The sequence below is a fragment of the Podarcis bocagei genome (assembly GCF_964188305.1).
Source record: "Podarcis bocagei genome assembly, chromosome: 12".
Classification (NCBI taxonomy): domain Eukaryota; kingdom Metazoa; phylum Chordata; class Lepidosauria; order Squamata; family Lacertidae; genus Podarcis; species Podarcis bocagei.
In genome coordinates this window covers 13,379,356-13,397,360 of record NC_138137.1, presented here as the reverse complement: position 1 = coordinate 13,397,360, position 18,005 = coordinate 13,379,356, and the positions used below count along the sequence as shown (strand labels likewise).

The following is an 18,005-nucleotide window of genomic DNA, read 5'->3' as shown; positions in this document are numbered from 1 at the left end:
GAAGCAGTTCCTCTTCCTGCGGTGGGGAAAGCCACCCCTCCAGTGGGGAAGAGGGGAAGGGACCAGAGGATGCTGCTGGGAGCCCCAGCGCCACCCCCTCATCAGTCTGAGGGTGGGGAAAGCCACACCTCTGGGGTAAAGGAGGGGAAAGGGCTAGAGGATGCTGCGGGGAGCCTCAGCACCGCTCCTGGCCAAGTTGGCCAGGAGGGAAACACGCCTCTTCCGTCTTCCTCCTTGCGCAGAGGGGTGAAACGCAAAGAAGTAAGGAAACGGCTGGGGGTGACTAAGTTCTTATGTTGGGGGAGGACCCAGAAGGGACCACTCCCGGATTCTGCTAGAGATTGAGGCAGACATGAACTTTGTGGTTCTGCACTGTAAATAGTTTTGCACCAAAATAAAACCTGTAAAAGACAGGTCAGAGTCCTGCCTGGTTACTCACGAGCAACCACCATTGCCATCTGACAGCTTTAATAAAACATTTTGGGACTTTAGAATATATTAAAACTTCAGTATTTGAATCGTGGGTCAGATGAAACTTACTGTGGGTATTATACTGATCACCCTGCCGCTCCATCAATGTTCTATGAAGTCCTTCTGACGTGTCATGTCAGATGAGACCACCAAATGGCCAGCAGAAAATAGATTTGCTTCTAGACCTAATGACTAAATTAGCAACGACACTCTTTTTAATCATGGTTATGAATTTATATGACTTGGTGTGTCGCATCCAGCTCTTACAGCGAGATAGCATCTTCTGCTCATGTCCTCTGACTTTCGACAATTGAATAAGAGGTGCATTAATTCTGAGGGGCTTGCTGGGCAGCGAATAAATTCCTCTTAATGGAAATAAAGGTCACAACACATTTCCCCCATCATTTCCCCCCTTTTATTAATAAATAGCGAATCTGTTCAAGCTTCATTATGCTGATGTTAATTTATTTTATCCAGTGGAAGAGATAACATGTCCCTCTTTGTTGCCATTTGCAGTGTATGGTCATAGTTCATAAGCATTGCTGATAGCTCTGTGTACATGGGGTATAATTGATGTACTATCAATTGTATTGTCCTGCAGGTTGGAACAGCATCATCACCATCATTGTTATTAACATTTAAGAAGTGCAAAAACAAGAATAAAATAATCGAAAAAAGAGCAGATCCAACTTAACCCCACTAAAAGAAAAACGGGAGATTAATATGCAAAAGCCTGGAAGACCAAGAATGTTTTTGCATGGTTCCCCAAGGCAGATAATGATGACTCTAGGCATGCCACCCTGGGAAAGCATTCCATAAATGGGGAGACACCACTGGAAAAGCCCTGGCTGCTGAATTGTGCAGCAGCTGCAGTTTCCAAGATGTCTTCAAAGCAGCCCCACATACAACACATTGCATCTTATTTATCTATATCAGGGATGGGAACCTCTGGTCTGCAGGTTGAATGTGACTCTCGAGGACACTCAGTTCAGCCCTTGGAGCTATCTCCAGGCCACAGTAATCACTGGCCCTGCTCTCTTCCCTCCTCAAGTGCTTTTGCCTGCCTGGGCTGTGTCCTTGAGCTGCAGTAATGCTTTTTGCTTTCCTGGATGGCAGAGTGTGTGCGCAGAAACTGCTGACTTTCACTTGGCCAGAATGTAGCCGTTGCCCTGCCTACCTTTTCCTACATTTCCACCCACCATTGGCATGGGGCCTCCAAATAGTCGATCACAAAGGAATCTGCACCTTTGGGATGAACCCTTATCAATATCTACCCTCAGTTTCTATGCCCCTATACACCAAGGACTTCAATTTAAAACCTCACCACAAAAATAGAATAAATTATCATGTAAACTCTGATTTCCCCAGCAGTTTGGAACCAGCAGCACAAATGCAAATTATTACCCTGCTTCTGAAGAGCATTCAGGGTCAGCTTTTGTAGAATTTGAGGGTCAGTTCCTCTCTGTTCCATTATTGTATGTACAAATTTGCTGCTTTGATGGTGTAGTCGAGGAAGTTCTCTTGTTTTGTTGGAACAGAGGGGAAGAAGGTCCATGTATAGTGCTGCTAGGCAGAAAGCAGCACCTCACATTGTAACGGGGGGTAATAATGCCAAGCCAGAGCAAACGGAGGGATGTGCTTTTAGTAGATAATTTCAGGGCGGAAGCTGTTCAAAATATGTGCATGGTGGCGGTGGTGGTTTCTTACTTTCTAAAATAATTAAAACCCTCTTCCATTTGCAGGAGAACATTGCCTTCATTTGGCTCCTCAGCTTACCAGTGGAGGCCTCCAAGCCGCACTTCAAGCATGAGTAGTTTGGTGAGCAGCTATTTGCAGGTAATTATATTGACAAATGACTACATGTGCAACTGTGGCGATCACACAGGGTCCCCGAACGTTTGATGGTCTATTGATCCCTGTGCCACCACTGTGATTGCCTTTTCGCTGCCACCAACCCATTTCTCTTAGGTACACACGGAGTCCAGACAGTTGTTAACATTAACAAATAATCAAATTTATTTTTATAGGCATGAACAAGTTTATGGTTTCAGTTATTTTTTCTTGTCAGTTACTTAAATCTTAGTTCCTTTAATGTCCTATACATCCCTAAAAACTTCAAACTGATTATCCCAACTAACTATCTGACTCCACCTAACAATTCCTTTCACTCCCACACAACACAACACAATTCAACTAACCCACAGACTTATCCTCCCTCTTCCTTCTCCAACTCCCCAACTCTCAACTAACTTCCACACAACACCGACTCTAACTCTAACTCCTCCTATCAGTTTCTCTCTCCCCAATCACATCAAACTCATTTAACCCTTTCCTTATGACCCACCTAGGAGGCAAACGCCACAGCAACATTTCCTTATAAGAGCAGCAATAGTGCTACTGTTAGTCTTCCTTATGTGTAATGACCCCTTACCATTAGACTGAACATACGAAGGGGAAATTACGGTAGAATCCACTTGATGTTATTTTTCTAATTGGTCACCTGAGAGGAACTGACTCTGTGTTCCTCATTTAGCTGCATGCCATTGTAAGTTGATGCAAATAATAGCCCTACTGTTCTGGTTTAATTGTATATTGTGATGATTTCCTAGCCAGAGGCTTCTTCATACTAATCTGAGGTGGATTCCAAATGCTGAATATACAATATATACCAAAGAGGCATCTCTTCTTCTAACTAAAACCATTTTTCTTCTGATTTTCTTAGACCCAAGAGATTCCCTCCAGCCCCAATGGGAATAGCTTTTTAACTGCTGAGCCTCTTGAGGGCCTTGATGAGCTACACGTGGAGCTGGACCAGGCAGAACTGCGGCAGAAAGAACTGCAGGATCGGATCCAGCATCTAGAAAAGGAAAACCAGGAGCTCAAAGCGGCCATCAGCTTTGAGAAGCAGCAAGCGCAAACAGAAAGAGAGAAGAGCAGGAATATCAGCGAGGAGAACTCCAGGCTAAGGAAAATGCTGGGGGAGGTGGAGAAACAGCGTGAGATCTCCCACTGCACTCAGGACACCATTCAGGACCTCCAGAAGTGCCTGCAGACATTAGAACTGAATGCAGTTGAGAAGCAAAAAGAATACTGTGCAAGGCTGGAGGAACTGGAGTCTGGGAAAAAGGATTCTGACTCAAAGCTTCTTCTCTCGAACCAAGAGCTGGAAGCTGCAAGGGCTTTGGTGTCCACGAAGGATGTCCGTATCAGTGAGCTTCTGGCCAAATTGCAGTCAGGAGAGCAGAAGAATGAAGAACTTGTCGTCAAAGCCAATGCTCTAATGAATGAAAAGGCACAACAAGCCACCAGTCAGTTTGAGTCTGCACTGAAGATTGAGGATTTGCTGAAGAAGCTTAATGAAGCAGAAGAGGCAAAGGCCAATGCTGAGGAGTTAAATAATAAACACCTTTCTCTGCTTAAGATCGCAGAAGAGCAACTCCAGTTAAAGGAGGAGGCACAGAAAGAGTTTGAATCAAAACTGACGAACCTCACTGTCAACTGCAAGGAAGAATCTGAAAAACTTTGTGGTGATCTGGAAACTATGGCAACTAAAATGGCAGACCTTCAGAAGGCATTAACAGCAAAGGGCCATGAGGTGGCTGATCTTCAAATCCAGTTGAAAGGTTTGTTGGAGTCCATAAAATCCTTGGAAAAAAGCCTTGAAGAGGAAAAGAAAGAGAAGACAAAACTTGAGAGTTTGGTCACGCTTACAAAAACAACAATGGAAGAAGAAGTAAAAAACACGATGGAGCAACTTGGACTTAGGGAAATTCAGCTTTCGAAACTAAGTCAAACAGTGAAGAGCTTAGAAGAGCAAAAGAGAGAACTTATTTCTGAAAGAGAGCATCTCAGAAAGACAATAGAAAGAATGGAGGAACAGGCCACAGAGCAAAGCTCCTCACTGAGAATGATCTCTGAAGGAAACGAGAAGCTCAAGTCTCAGAATGCAAAGCTGCAGCAAACCAATCAGAAGCTAGAAGCGAAGCAAAGAGAGTTGGATGCTTCTCAATCTTCTCTGGAGGCTGAGGCTGCCAGACTGAGAGCCTCCGAGAAACAGCTCCAAAGCCAGATTGAAGATTCTGTGGTGTCCGTGGATGAAAAGGAGAAGAAACTCCGGGGACAGAACAAGCTGCTGGATGAAAACCTGCAGAATGCCACAAGGCAAAACCAAGTTCTGGGAGAAAAGCTGGATGCCCTGCAGGCTGATTACCAAGAACTGAAAAAAAGTGAAGAAGCTGCCAAAGAGTCCTTAACTGCGCTGCAGACAGAGCTCCAGAACACCAAAGAGCATGGCCTGCAGGTGGAAAAGAGCCTGTCCTCCTCAAGGGAATATGAAGGGTCTCTGAAGTTGCAGCTCAAAGAGAAAGAGGAAGCATTACAAGACTTGGAGAGCCAGTGCAAGGAGCTACAAGGACAGTCGGAGAGGTGCAGGAAAAAGATGGAAGCCCTGGAGGCAGAAAAGGCAAAAGCAGAAAAAACCTGCCTCCATCAGACAAAGGTGATTGAGTCCCTTGTTTCTGAGAAGGCTTCTGTGGAGAATGCCCAGTTGGAACAGGCATCTTGTCAGGAGAGAGAAGCCAAAGAACTGGCTTCAAGACTGGCCCTTTCGGAGGAACAGTTGCGTCTCAACCAGGCAGAGGTGTTGAGACTTCAGGAGGAAATGGTGGACCTTCAAGCCAAGCTTCGACAGGCAGCAGCAGAGCAGCAGAAGCTGCAAGAAGAGTTGGATGTTGGAAGGGCTGTTCTGAGCGAGCAAAAGACCCTGGCCCAGCAACTGAAAGAGCAAGGCGAAGTCCTCAACAGAAAGCATGTGAAGGAAATGCTTCAGTGTCGCCAGCGAGAGGAAGTGCTGCAAAAGAAGTGGGACCAGGAAGCCCAGCAGAAGGTGGAGCTGGAGGAGAACGTGCTGAGCCTCACAGAGGAGCTGTCCAAGGCCAAGCAGTATTTGGAAGCAGTTAATGCAGAAAACGTGGAGATCAAAGACCTCCTCCACAGGACCAACACGGACATGGCTGAGCTTGGCATTCAGATCTGCAGTCTGACATCTGAAAAGGCAGAAGCAGAAGAGAAACTGTCCCAGCTCATGGAGGAACTCAGAACTGCCAAGGATAAAGCCACCAGAGAACGTGAGGAGCTTCAGCTTGATCTCTCAAGACTCACTCAGGAGAAACAGGAATTGGAAAGCAAACTGGAAGAGTCTAGGGTTTGCAACGCCGCTCTCCCTAGCCTGCAAACTCAGCTGGAGATGGCAGAGAAGCATCACCAGAAGCTGCAAGAGACCAGCAAAGAGGAGCTGTCTGCAGTCAAGTTTCAACTGAGCACAGAAATCATAAACCACCAAACAAAACTTAAGGTAAATTAACGTAAACAAGTCCTCATTGCTAAAATAAGACCCTGCACACACTTTCCTGAGAAGGCATCCTGTTGATTTCAGAAGCACTTCTGATTAGACCTGTGTAATGGTTGTATTGGGACACAGGTGGTGCTGTAGGTTAAACCACAGAGCCTAGCACTTGCTGATCAGAAGGTCGGCGGTTCGAATCCCCATGACAGGGTGAGCTCCCGTTGCTTAGTCCCTGCTCCTGCCCACCTAGCAGTTGGAAAGCATGTCAAAGTGCAAGTAGATAAATAGGTACCGCTCCAGCGGCAAGGTAAACCGTGTTTCTGTGCGCTGCTCTCGTTCTCCAGAAGCGGCTTAGTCATGCTGGCCACATGACCCGGAAGCTGTACACTGGCTCCCTCGGCCAATAAAAGCAAGATGAGCGCCGCAACCCCAGAGTAGGCCACGACTGGACCTAATGATCAGGGGTCCCTTTACCTTTAATGGTTGTATTATAGTGTCATGGTTATGAGAATCCTCATCAAATGAAGAATTAAAAGCACTGAAAACTTGCAATCCAGATTTGTCGCTGCCACCGCCCAGGCTCTGTGGAATGGTAGAGTTACTGCTGCATCTGTAGCCTGGCCACTCACAGCAGTTCAATTTGGGGTGGTAGGCAGATTGGGCCCAATCCCTGTGCCAGTTCCAGCCTGGCACAGCAACTGGGCCTGAGGTATGTTGAAAAGTGGTGAGGGGAAATTCTTCTCTCACCAGGTATCCCTGCATATTGGCCCCACCACCTCCACTCCTGGTGTCTGCACATTTAGCATGAAGGCCTGGAAAGGACTTCACAGCATGTTTTGGCTGAATCTGTCTAAACGCCTCCCCCATTATCAACCCTTGTCTTCTCAGCGTTCCTGATCACGACCTGGGTATCAAAGCATATTCAGCGGCGCATCCTTAGAAGCTCAGTTTGACACCCCCTCTGAAACACACACACACACACACACACACACACACACACACACACACACATTCTTTTGAATGTTTAAAAAGGGTGATCATTAGCCTCGGATTTATTAAAGCATGTGGCTTTAAGAAGGGGAGGAACCGTGTAACTCTTTGTTTTGACAAACAGATAACTTCTCTTTAAAAATAATAATAATCAACGCTGATGTGTGTTTTATGGGTCCTGCCAGGCTCTCAGTGAAGACTGCGAAAAATTAAAGCAGGAAGTTGAAGAGCAAAGCCAGCAAGCACATGTTGCAAAGGAAGCACTCAAAGAACTGCAGGTTGGTCCATGATCTGATTGAAATAAGACACTCACTGAAGCAACTCTCTCTCTCTCTCTCTGAGGCTGACAGTGTGCTTCAATGGTGAATATGCGCTGACACTTAACAGACAGGAACCTGAATACAGCAAAAGTGGGTGAGGTGAAACTATGGCCAAGATACAGAGATGCAAGCCAGCATGTTCTGTGCTTGCATACATATTTTTTAAAAACAAATAATATGCCCTTGAACCCTGTTTTCAAGCTGCATAGAACTTGGCATATGATCTCCTTATGCATATAGATCACCCTGTAACATCATTGGGCTCCGATCTGGTGGAACACTCTGCCACAAGAGACTAGGGCCCTGCGGGACTTGACATCTTTCCGCAGGGCCTGCAAGACAGAGCTGTTCCGCCAAGCCTTTGGGCACAGCCTGACTCCCTCCTTTGGCAATCCTCACAGAACTCTACCCAATGGTTGCCATCAATTTGATTTGAAGTAATTTTTTTTTGAATGAAATGTTTTTAAAATGTTGTCTTATTTTATTGTTGTTAGCTGCCCTGAGCCCGGCTTCGGCTGGGGAGGGCAGAATATAAATTATTATTATTATTATTATTATTATTATTATTATTATTATTATTATTATTATTATTATTTATCACCCTGCCATCACCCCAGGGTCCAGCTGATTTCCTTTTGCCCTCTGGCTGAAACAGGAGCCCAAACACTGGAAAATAAGAGACTGCAGCACGAATATAGCCATCTGGATTTTAGCTTTCCAAACAACCCATTGAGTTTTAGTTTGTGTTTTAATTGTGTTTTGACTCTTTTTGTACACTTGATTGCAGCTAAAAGGGCAAAAAGCAACGTTTTTACAAGTGTTTTTTTAAGAATTGTTACAGTTTTTATCGTTTTATATTGTGTTGAATGTATTTTTAAAATTGCTTTATCAGTTCATAAAACTATAACAATTCTTTTAAAAAAAACTTGTAAAAACATGTTGCTCTGTCATGGGGTGTCCATTAGTTTGCTTTCTACTAATAGCTCTTGGATCTCAGCATCTCTACTTCCACTGTTGGTGATTACTGAGATGTGGTTACTTAGATATCACCAAAGCCTTAGAGAGCTTTGGTGATAACAAAAGGTTAACACTTTGAATATACCCTGCAACCACATCCGTGCAGATCTCAGTTAGCAAATTTATTAAAGATTTTGAATGGAATCTGAAAAGCCTTCTATACATCTCTTTGTTATTTACCTTTTTAAAATCATCTTCCTAGGCTGTGAAAAGAGATCTGTGCACGGAATTGGACCTGGCCATGGATCAGGTGACAGAGTACAAAGCAGCCCAGCAAAAAAGAGACGAGGAGGTGACACAGCTTAAAGAAGACCTAAAAAGGTAGAAACTTTGTTTATCCTGTTGTTTTTTATATAAAAAGTTTTAAATCGTGCAAAGAGAGCTGATGTAGCGTAGTGACCAATTAGAGGCTAAGCTACAAATCAGAAAGTTCTCCGTTAAATCTTTTTGCCCTGAATTCGCTCAGTGGCCTTAGGCAAGCTGCTATTGCTTAACCTCAACCTCACCATCATCGGTATGGGAGGATATTACCGTATTTTTCTGTGTATAACACGCCCCCCTGTATCACACGATCCCTATTTTGGGGGGCTACAATTTTAGAAAGTGGGGGGAGACGGCCAAGAGTTGTTGAGCTTTTTTGGGGGAGGATTGCCCCCAAAGTTGTTGAGTTTTTTGGGAGGAATGCCCAAAGTTTTTGAGGTATTTGCGGGGGGGGGGGGGTGCCAAAAAACACTCACCCGGCTGATAAACGCTACCAAACGTGCAGAAGAAGCAACAGAGCAGCTGCCGGCGAACTGAAAGCAGCCGGCATTCGCACGCCCAACTGCCGCAGCGCTAGCCAATCCACAGCAGCAATCTCAGCAGACTCCATTCTCCCACCCAATCACAGCTGACAAGCTATGACTCATGCCTGCAACCATTCGCCAGCACCAGAAAAATCACTATCCGTGTAAAAGACTACCCACCCCCAATTTTTATCCTTCTTTTACAGTTAAAAAAACCTTGTCATTTTTTTAATATATAGATTTTTATTAGGGTTTTTTTTTTAACATATCGTTCTCAACAGTAATTAAACATACTTTTACATCTTATTCAAATTTTTGACTTCCATCAATCCTGTCTGAAAACTTTCCAATCTAATCTCTTAGTATGCATTTCTTATCTTCCCTATTACATTTCAAACCCATAACCAATATCTCTATCTTTTTCTACTTTGTAACACTTCATGTATTTCTCCTTACAAAACTTCTTGTAGTCCTACCAGCGTAATTTGTTGAATACAGTTGCTCTTCAAATAATTTATATACTTCTTCCAATCTTCTGTAAATCTCTGGTCCCTCAGGTTTCGAATCCTTCCTGTCATTTTGTCTAATTCTGCATAGTGCATTAATTTCGTCTGCCATTCTTCTTTCGTCGGAATTTCTTCTTGTTTCCATTTCTGGGCTAACAATACTCTTGCTGCAGTTGTTACATATAAAAACAATTTAACATCTTGCCTATTAATGTCCTGACCTATAACACCAAGTAAAAATGCTTCTGGTTTTTTAAAAAAATGTATATTTCAACATCTTTTTCATCTCATTATATATCATTTCCCAGAAGTTCTTTACTTTTTTACATTCCCACCACATATGATAAAATATTCCTTCTTTTTCTTTACATTTCCAACATTTATTATTTGTCTTATACATTTTAGCTAATTTCACTGGTGTAATATAAAATCTAAGGGACGTGGGTGGTGCTGTGGGTTAAACCACAGAGCCTAGGACTTGCCAATCAGAAGGTCGGTGGTTCAGATCCCCGCGACAGGGTGAGCTCCAGTTGCTCGGTCCCTGCTCCTGCCAACCTAGTAGTTCGAAAGCAAGTCCAAGTGCAAATAGATAAATAGGTACCGCTCCAGCGGGAAGGTAAACACCGTTTCCGTACACTGCTCTGGTTTGCCAGAAGCGGCTTAGTCATGGTGGCCACATGACCCGGAAGCTGTACGCCAGCTCCCTTGGCCAATAAAGCGAGAGGTGCGCCGCAACCCCAGAGTCAGCCACTTCTGGACCTAACGGTCAGGGGTCCCTTTGCCTTTAATATACCATCTATACATTGTCTAATACAGTGTTTCCCAACCTTTTTTGGGCAAAGGCACACTTGTTTCATGAAAAAAATCTCGAGGCACACCACCATTACAGCCCCGTGACGTCAGCGTGCAGTGTCACGCTGGGAGGGACATGAATTGCTAGCAAATTACATAATCACCTCCTTGAGGGCTGGCTCATCTTCTCCGAAGGCAGAACCCCATTAATTAACAGCACAGACTCACACCATAGCCAAGACGAGGGGGGAAAACCTCAGTCATGCACAGTCATGCACATGTGGGGGCTAAATGAGGACGAAGACCGGGCAGAGAACAGGGTTCAAATCACGCCACCTGGCCAGGACAATCCCTGGGTGCTCCCTTGGGCCACTCGCCTGACCCACCTCGCAGGGCTGTTGTTGCGAGGATAACACGGGGAGAACCACGCGCGCCCCCGGGAGCTCCTTGGAGGAGAAAGCGGGCGATGAATGCAATGCACGAAATATATGAGAGGCGACCAGGTTTTGCAGGTGAGGGGCCCCCGCCAGCCTCCGCTTCCAACACCCGGCGCAACGACGCCGAAGTTTCCCCCCGGGCTCGGCTCGGGGAGCAGCGCTGCTCCCCCCCGGCTCCCCTTCGCCCTCCCGGCTCTCTCTGCCTCCCACTGGGGACCCCCCTCACCTGCCAAGTCCGGAGCGCCGGTGGAAGTTGCATGCATGCATGCAGGGCGCCGCGTTGCCATTGCATTGCACTGCACTCCATGCAACGCCTGCACGCATGCATTGCCTTGCACGCCCGCCAAGGGGTCTCCCCGCGGTCCGATGCGTCCCCTCCGGCGCGGATGCAGCATTGCAAAAATAAAAAAACCCCGACGCAGCCCTACCTGGGGGGCAGCCTCCGCCGCTCCGCCTCCGCGGGAATCCCCGGGCTCCATCCTGCCGCCCGATCTCCGCGGGGGCGCAGGCAGGCTGCGCGGGGGCTGCGCGGAAGAGCCCCTGCCCGCCCGGCCGCCGCCGCTGCGCTCATTCCATGGCCGGGAGAAGAGCGCTTCAAACAAAACGCCCGGCCCGCCAGGCCACGCTGGGAAACGTAGTTCGCGCACCCCCGGAGCCCAAGGGCGAGGGGACTACGGATCCCGGCAGCCCCCGCGCCGGGGACGGAGGGGGAGAGGCCGGGTGCAGGGATGGAGGGACGGGTGGGCGAGCGAGTGAGTGAGTGAGTGGCAGCCGCCAAGCCTTGGCCGAGAGCCAGGAAGGGCCTCCCCGGAGGAGGAGGAGGAGGAGGAGGAGGGAGGCGCAGAGCGGGAGGGAGGGAGGGAACCCCAGGGGTCATCTAGTGACGGCGCCCCAATTGAAAATTTGACTTTTTTTAAAAAAAATCTTTCGAATTTTTTAATTTTTCCCGCGGCACACCAGGCAACATCTCGCGGCACACTAGTGTGCCGCGGAACAGTGGTTGGGAAACACTGGTCTAATACACAGAAAAGTACGGAAATACCGGTTTATCTTTCAGCATGGGTGGGCAACCTCCGACCCATGGGCCTAATTTGGTCCACCAGACATTTCCATTTGGCCCACCAGGCCATTTTGGTCAAGCCACGCTCACCTGCCCTACACCTGATGTCATAGCACTTTGAGGTCCACCTAGGAGCTGATTGTCAGGACTCTGCAGGGCTCTCCACAAGCACCAACAAACAGCTGGCTCCTGGTGTTTGAGGAGACCCCAGCACAGCAACAGCTGAGATTTGCAGCACAAAGAATAAGACTCCAGATCTAAAAAGTCTAATATATGGAAATTAACCCCCCCCCCAGATGAAAAACAAGCTCTCTCCTCCACGGCTAGCATTATTATTATTTTGAAAACCTGCCATGGTTCTAATGATTCATTATATGCTCTTGAGAATGAAGGGAAACTAGAAACAATGTTGTGATATAGCTGTGCTGTGTGGGAAAGACATTAATCATAGTACTAATTGAGGTATGACTGAGGTCAGGAATGGTTAAAGATTATAGATATATATATATTTAAGGGCTCAAATGGAAGTCAACAAAGCAAATGAGCAAATTCAAGACTACTGCGAGAAACTCAGCAAGACGAGAGCAGACCAAGAAAGCAAAGAAAGGAAATTACTGGCTGAACTCGATGACCTAACAAGAACAAAGCAGTTCCTTGAAGAACGGTTAATTGAACTTCTCAGGTTGGTAGCTTTATTGTTAAATATTTCTAACCTGGATGGAAAAATCTTGTCTTTTGATCCCTGGCACGTTCTGCAGCAGAACTAAAGAAAAAATTACAGTGTAAGCCTAAACAAGCAAAATCAGAAGTAACTCCTACTGAGCTCAGTTGGGTTTACTTCTTAGCAAATGGTGTTCAGGATATTAGGATAATCATGATTATGGTCTTTTGTGGAATGCTGGAAGTGACAGACTTTCCAAACCCTTAAAAGGTAAAGGGACCCCTGACCATTAGGTCCAGTCATGGCCGACTCTGGGGTTGCAGCGCTCATCTCGCTTTATTGGCCGAGGGAGCCGGCATACAGCTTCCATGTGGCCAGCATTACTCAGCTGCTTCTGGCGAACCAGAGGAGCTCACAGAAATGCCGTTTACCTTCCTGCCGGAGCGGTACCTATTTATCTACTTGCACTTTGCCGTGCTTTCGAACTGCTAGGTTGGCAGGAGCAGGGACCGAGCAACGGGAGCTCACCCCGTCACGGGGATTCGAACCGCTGACCTTCTGATCAGCAAGTCCTAGGCTCTGTGGTTTAACCCACAGCACCACCCACGTCCCTATCCAAACCCTTACCCAAGTGTAATACTTCAACCACAGCTCCAAGGAAGTAAGACGTTATTTAGGAACGGTCTTTGCCTCCTTGGGCCTGCAGTGGTTCAAACTTTTGACCTTCTCCATAACTCACTATGAAGGCCCACTTGTTGGATCACAGCAGTTCCTGGCAGGGCAAGAAATGCTGTTACTGAGTAATGCCTTGCAGCCCTAAGGCTGTTAAAGATATGGATATGATACCGTTCTACCTTTAGAAAAGCCAGAGTTGTTACTTGAGCCCTAGGTGCTCAGGAGACATGATGGCAGCAGCGCTGGTAGGAAGTATTTTCTGACAGGAAATATTATCAAGATACTGCAGGTTGCACCCTCACTGAGGGTTGGCACCACCATGTGGTTGAAGGCAGCAGTTAAGGGGTCCAAAAACCCTTCAGGCAATTTGCTTTCTGTTAGCAGAGAGAATCTGTGTGTGTCCCCTTGGCTATTGCTGTTGCAGTGTCTGATTTCCCCTTCCTTGGCTTGTCATAATTGAAACTTGAGTTCCAGTGGAGGGAGGGACTTCAAAAAAAACATTGAAAGCAGCAATTTTGCATTTAAACCACAAGGTGGCGCTCATGTCCCAACCTGTGGTCACCTGTTGCTTGAAATCTCTTTCACATGTAAGATTTTTTTGATTTAGTATTTTTTGACATAGAATTTTAAAAACCAAAGCTCCATGTGGTTCCAGTGTAAGCGTAGAATATTGTGCAGCAGGGGCTTACTCCACTCTTCTCAAATGCTAGTGGATTATTTGCATGGAGCTCCTCATTCACATCAATGCGCTGTGGAGTTTTAGATCAACCAGTGTCTCTGATCCAGTGATCTTCTGCAGGCGATGGAAGCTCCCACGCTTCCAATGCCCCCATTCACTCCGGTGGAAGGGGGGAAATACATATGCTCATTTCTTCGTCATTTCGCCATTAATATCAAAGGTGAAACTAACTCAGGAAATCAACATAAATTGCCTACCTTCATGCAAGCTACTATTCAGTTTCCTGCCAAAATCCAGTGAAGATCAGCTCTCCAAAGCTGCTGTTTCCATTTCAGGGCAAGCTTCCCTTAGCAACAATCGGTTCTCCCCTCGAAATGCGAACAGCAGCTTCAGAGAGGGGTTGTCGCAGGGAAGGATAGTTAAATGTCCCCCTCCACTCCCCATGGTCCTGAGGCTGCTCAAGCTTCTCTATGCCTGCACGAAAACAGTGCAAGTTAATTGCATTTGTGCAATCCTTAATAAGTAAGGAAAAAGGGACGCAGGTGGAGCTGTGGTCTAAACCACTGAGCCTCTTGGGCTTGCCGATCCAAAGGCCGGCAGTTCGAATCTGCGCAATGGAGTGAGCTCCTGTTGCTCTGTCCCAGCTCCTGCCAACCTAGCAGTTCAAAAGCACGCCAGTGCAAGTAGATGAATAGGTACCGCTGCAGCAGGAAGGTAAACGGCATTTCCATACGCTCTGGTTTCCATCATGGCGTCCTGTTGTGCTAGAAGTGGTTTAGTCATGTTGGCCACATGACCTGGAAAGCTGTCTGTGGACAAACACTGGCTCCCTCAGCCTGAAAGCGAGATGAGCGCCGCAACCCCATGGTCGCCTTTGACTGGACTTAAATGTCCAGGGGTCCTTTACCTTTACCTTTTTAAATATGTAACTAATCTTCTTAAGACTAAGGCTTCTCTGAAGCTCATTTTTGTTGTTGTTATTTAAGGGGAAAATATGAGTAAAAAATTGGACAAAAGGTAGCTCATCTATGTACAGTGGTACCTCCAGTTGTGGATGGGATCTGTTCTGGAGCTCTGATCGGATTCCGAGGTTTTTGCAACTGGAGGTGCCTCTTCTGCACATGCGCACAGTGTGGTAGAGCGCTTCTGCACATGCGTGCGAGGTGAAACCCGGAAAAATACTTCTGGGTTTGCCACATGCGTATCCCGAAGTATACGTACGCATAAGTAGAGGTACCACTGTATTGTGAAGTGATACCTAGTGTTACATCTATGGCTCAAGTACTAATTCAGCAGGAACCGCATGACCTCTGGCTCTTTGCAGCCTCTGCAAAAAATCTAGCAGTGACCATAGAAAAATAGCAGTCTGGGCCATGGAAAATGCAAGCTGGAGAACCAAGCCCTAGTGAATGAGCCGCAGATCTGATCCAGCCAAAGGGCTGGATCCAAAGCTCCCACAGACAACCCACAGGCCATTTTGACAGGCGGTCGTGGCCCGCCCTCTGTCAATCACCCAGCATCACCACGACATCTGGTGACTCAGTTTCAAAGGAAAGGATCAGGAGCACACTCTGAAGTGTACTCCTGATTTGTCCTTTACTTCAAAAAGGGACCCCTTTTTAAATTTGGCACTGCTGCAGCTTGAAGTTCCCAGCCCGTGACATCACCCAGGAAAGATGGGGCTGGTTTGGAGGGGTCCAGCTTCTAAGGACCATGGGCCCACCACTGCCCTAGTGTTTCCTGGAAAAAAAATGTGGGTTTCTGATTCTAATGGTGGAACATAGCTAAGGCCACCTGCTCCTAAATCTTTGCGCTGGCCAATTTGCTTGTATCACTAGCTCAACACAGCTCCAGCACGAATATGACCCCAGGGTTTGTGGTGAGGCCAATAGTGCACCCCATCTGAGAAACTTTACTCATTTGTGTTCTCAGTTACTTTGCTGATGGCATTTAGAAGAACTACTTGCAAACTGAACCATCTTTGTTTCTGTTTCCTGTGCAACTGTGGTAGATTCTATGCAATGTAATGTTCTCTCGGCAGTGGCATCACACCTTGCTTCTTAATGATACATCTTCACCACATATTTTGCAATTACTTCAGCACTTGTTAAGTCCTGTGGCTTGTGGGTCACACTTGACATTTTAAACCACAGAGAAATACACTCCCCCCAACAATATCTAGCACAGAAGGCCTAAATAGATTTGAGCAATGCATGTTTAATAAGTCTCCCTTTCATACATGTGTGTAGTTTTTGCTCATCTTTACAGGTTTACCCTCCCTAATTTATTCCCACTTTCCTGGAAGTAAGTCCCATTGAAACTAGTGCGACTTGATTCTGAGTAAACATGCACGCGGTTGCACTTTAGTTGTCGTTGTCTGAAGGTCTGAAATGGTATAAAGGTCTGAAATGGTATAAAGATGGGAGATTTCAACCTTTTTGACATTTGTAATCATTAAAAGGTAAAGGTACCCCTGCCCGTACGGGCCAGTCGTGTCCGACTCTAGGGTTGTGCGCCCATCTCACTTAAGAGGCCGAGGGCCAGCGCTGTCCGCAGACACTTCTGGGTCACGTGGCCAGCGTGACAAGCTGCATCTGGCGAGCCAGCGCAACACACGGAAATGCCGTTTACCTTCCTGCTAGTAAGCGGTCCCTATTTATCTCCTTGCACCTGGGGGTGCTTTCGAACTGCTAGGTTGGCAGGCGCTGGGACCGAACGACGGGAGCGCACCCCGCCGCGGGGATTCGAACCGCCGACCTGCCGATTGGCAAGTCCTAGGCGCTGAGGTTTTACCCCTTTGTAATCATTACTTGATCATAATTATGAGTCTATTTCACATGTTATCGGTATGTGTTACTAACATGCCCTGTCTTCCTACTAAAACTGTAACGTTTAAAACCATCTCACTGTAGGAACCATAATGGTCCTGGCTCTCTAGTGCTGTGGTTCATCTGTTTAAAACAAAAAAAACCACTTTAAGATAACTGATTCTCACCTCACCCCAACACCATTTCACAAACTGTTTCTGACACTCTTCTCAGTTTCCAAAACTGTTTGCCATGTGCCATAGGAGGCTCTTCTTGGAGGAAAAACAAACCTTAACCTCCCTTCAGCTTCACAGCTCCTAGCCAGAGTTTTTATTAAGTAAACTTACAAACAGAGGTTCACAAATGTTGGCTTGATCTGCTAACCAGGCGATTATTTGTGGCTGCCAGTGCTACCCTCCCTCCTCCTTTCAGTTCTCTGGCAGACTTTCAGATTTTCTGCATGATAAAATGCAATAGATAACATATTATTATTTAGATCTTATAAAAGTGAAAGATTGAAGCATAGCCAGCCACAGTAGAGGGAAATGGTCTTGAGAGGCTATGTTTTGTTTATGTGCACACATATGGGCTGTCTTCCTTTCGTACCCACCCACATGGTCTTGCTCAATGTCATAAATGGAATGCTTGCAAAAAGACAAGCATGGCGTCCAACTAGAATTTTAGCTAAGAATCCATTGTATTTAAATGATATTTGCCTTAATAGGGGAGATTTGTTTTTCCTGTGATGGGCTGGCATTGAATTTTTAAAACCTAAAACTCACAGATGATGAATTGTTCTTTATGTACACCTTTGAAAGAGACAAGGATGCCCTCTGGCAGAAGTCAGATGCTTTGGAATTCCAGCAGAAACTCACTGCAGCACAAAGATGGCTTGGTGATGCGGAAGTAAGCTGTTGCCTAGACTGCAAGAAAGAATTTGGCTGGATGAATCGCCGCCACCATTGCAGGTCAGTTTGTAGGGGTGACTTGATAAACACTTGTGAGCAACTGTATTTGGCCGGATGACAAGTAATCAACAAGATGTTATACTGCAGTTTTTCAGGCCACGTTTCTAAATAGTGCCATTGTAAATAGTGTCGCTTGGAATTACAGCAAATTCTACCTTAAGTGGCATTCATAATGCATTTGTGGTTTCTGCTTGAAAAGACTGTGGGACAAAAGCATTGTTTGTGTGGATATGGAGATCTTTCCAGACTCGACCTCATCTCAATCTGGGAAAAAATGACAATCCAAATTATCACTGGTCTGCTCCCCATTAATCTCTCTGCAATGTTATATAAAGGAATTACTTTATAAAGGATTGTTGGTTTGGGGAATGGGTTGATATAGTTGGCCTTTCAGGTGTATATTTAACTCAGCATCCAATTACGTTACACTCAGAGTAGACCCATCAAAATGAATGGGCCTAAATTAGTCATGTCTGTTAATTTCAATGGATTT

At 46.1% G+C, this 18,005-nt stretch overlaps 1 protein-coding gene across 4 annotated transcripts in view; it reads left to right on the top strand.

Annotated features, from left to right (window-relative positions):
* The window catches only part of FYCO1 (FYVE and coiled-coil domain autophagy adaptor 1), a 71,644-nt gene that overhangs the window by 23,339 nt on the left and 30,300 nt on the right, over positions 1-18,005 (top strand). For all 4 annotated transcript variants that reach the window (XR_014000936.1, XM_081164326.1, XM_081164324.1 and 1 more), the window contains 6 exons: positions 2,214-2,307; positions 3,194-5,824; positions 6,991-7,083; positions 8,345-8,463; positions 12,237-12,404; positions 17,363-17,512. Coding sequence is in view for 3 of the 4 variants with exons in the window: in XM_081164326.1 (XP_081020452.1) it covers positions 2,214-2,307; positions 3,194-5,824; positions 6,991-7,083; positions 8,345-8,463; positions 12,237-12,404; positions 17,363-17,512 (3,255 nt within the window). In the remaining variant the exon portion in view is untranslated. The remainder of the gene's footprint in view (positions 1-2,213; positions 2,308-3,193; positions 5,825-6,990; positions 7,084-8,344; positions 8,464-12,236; positions 12,405-17,362; positions 17,513-18,005) is intronic.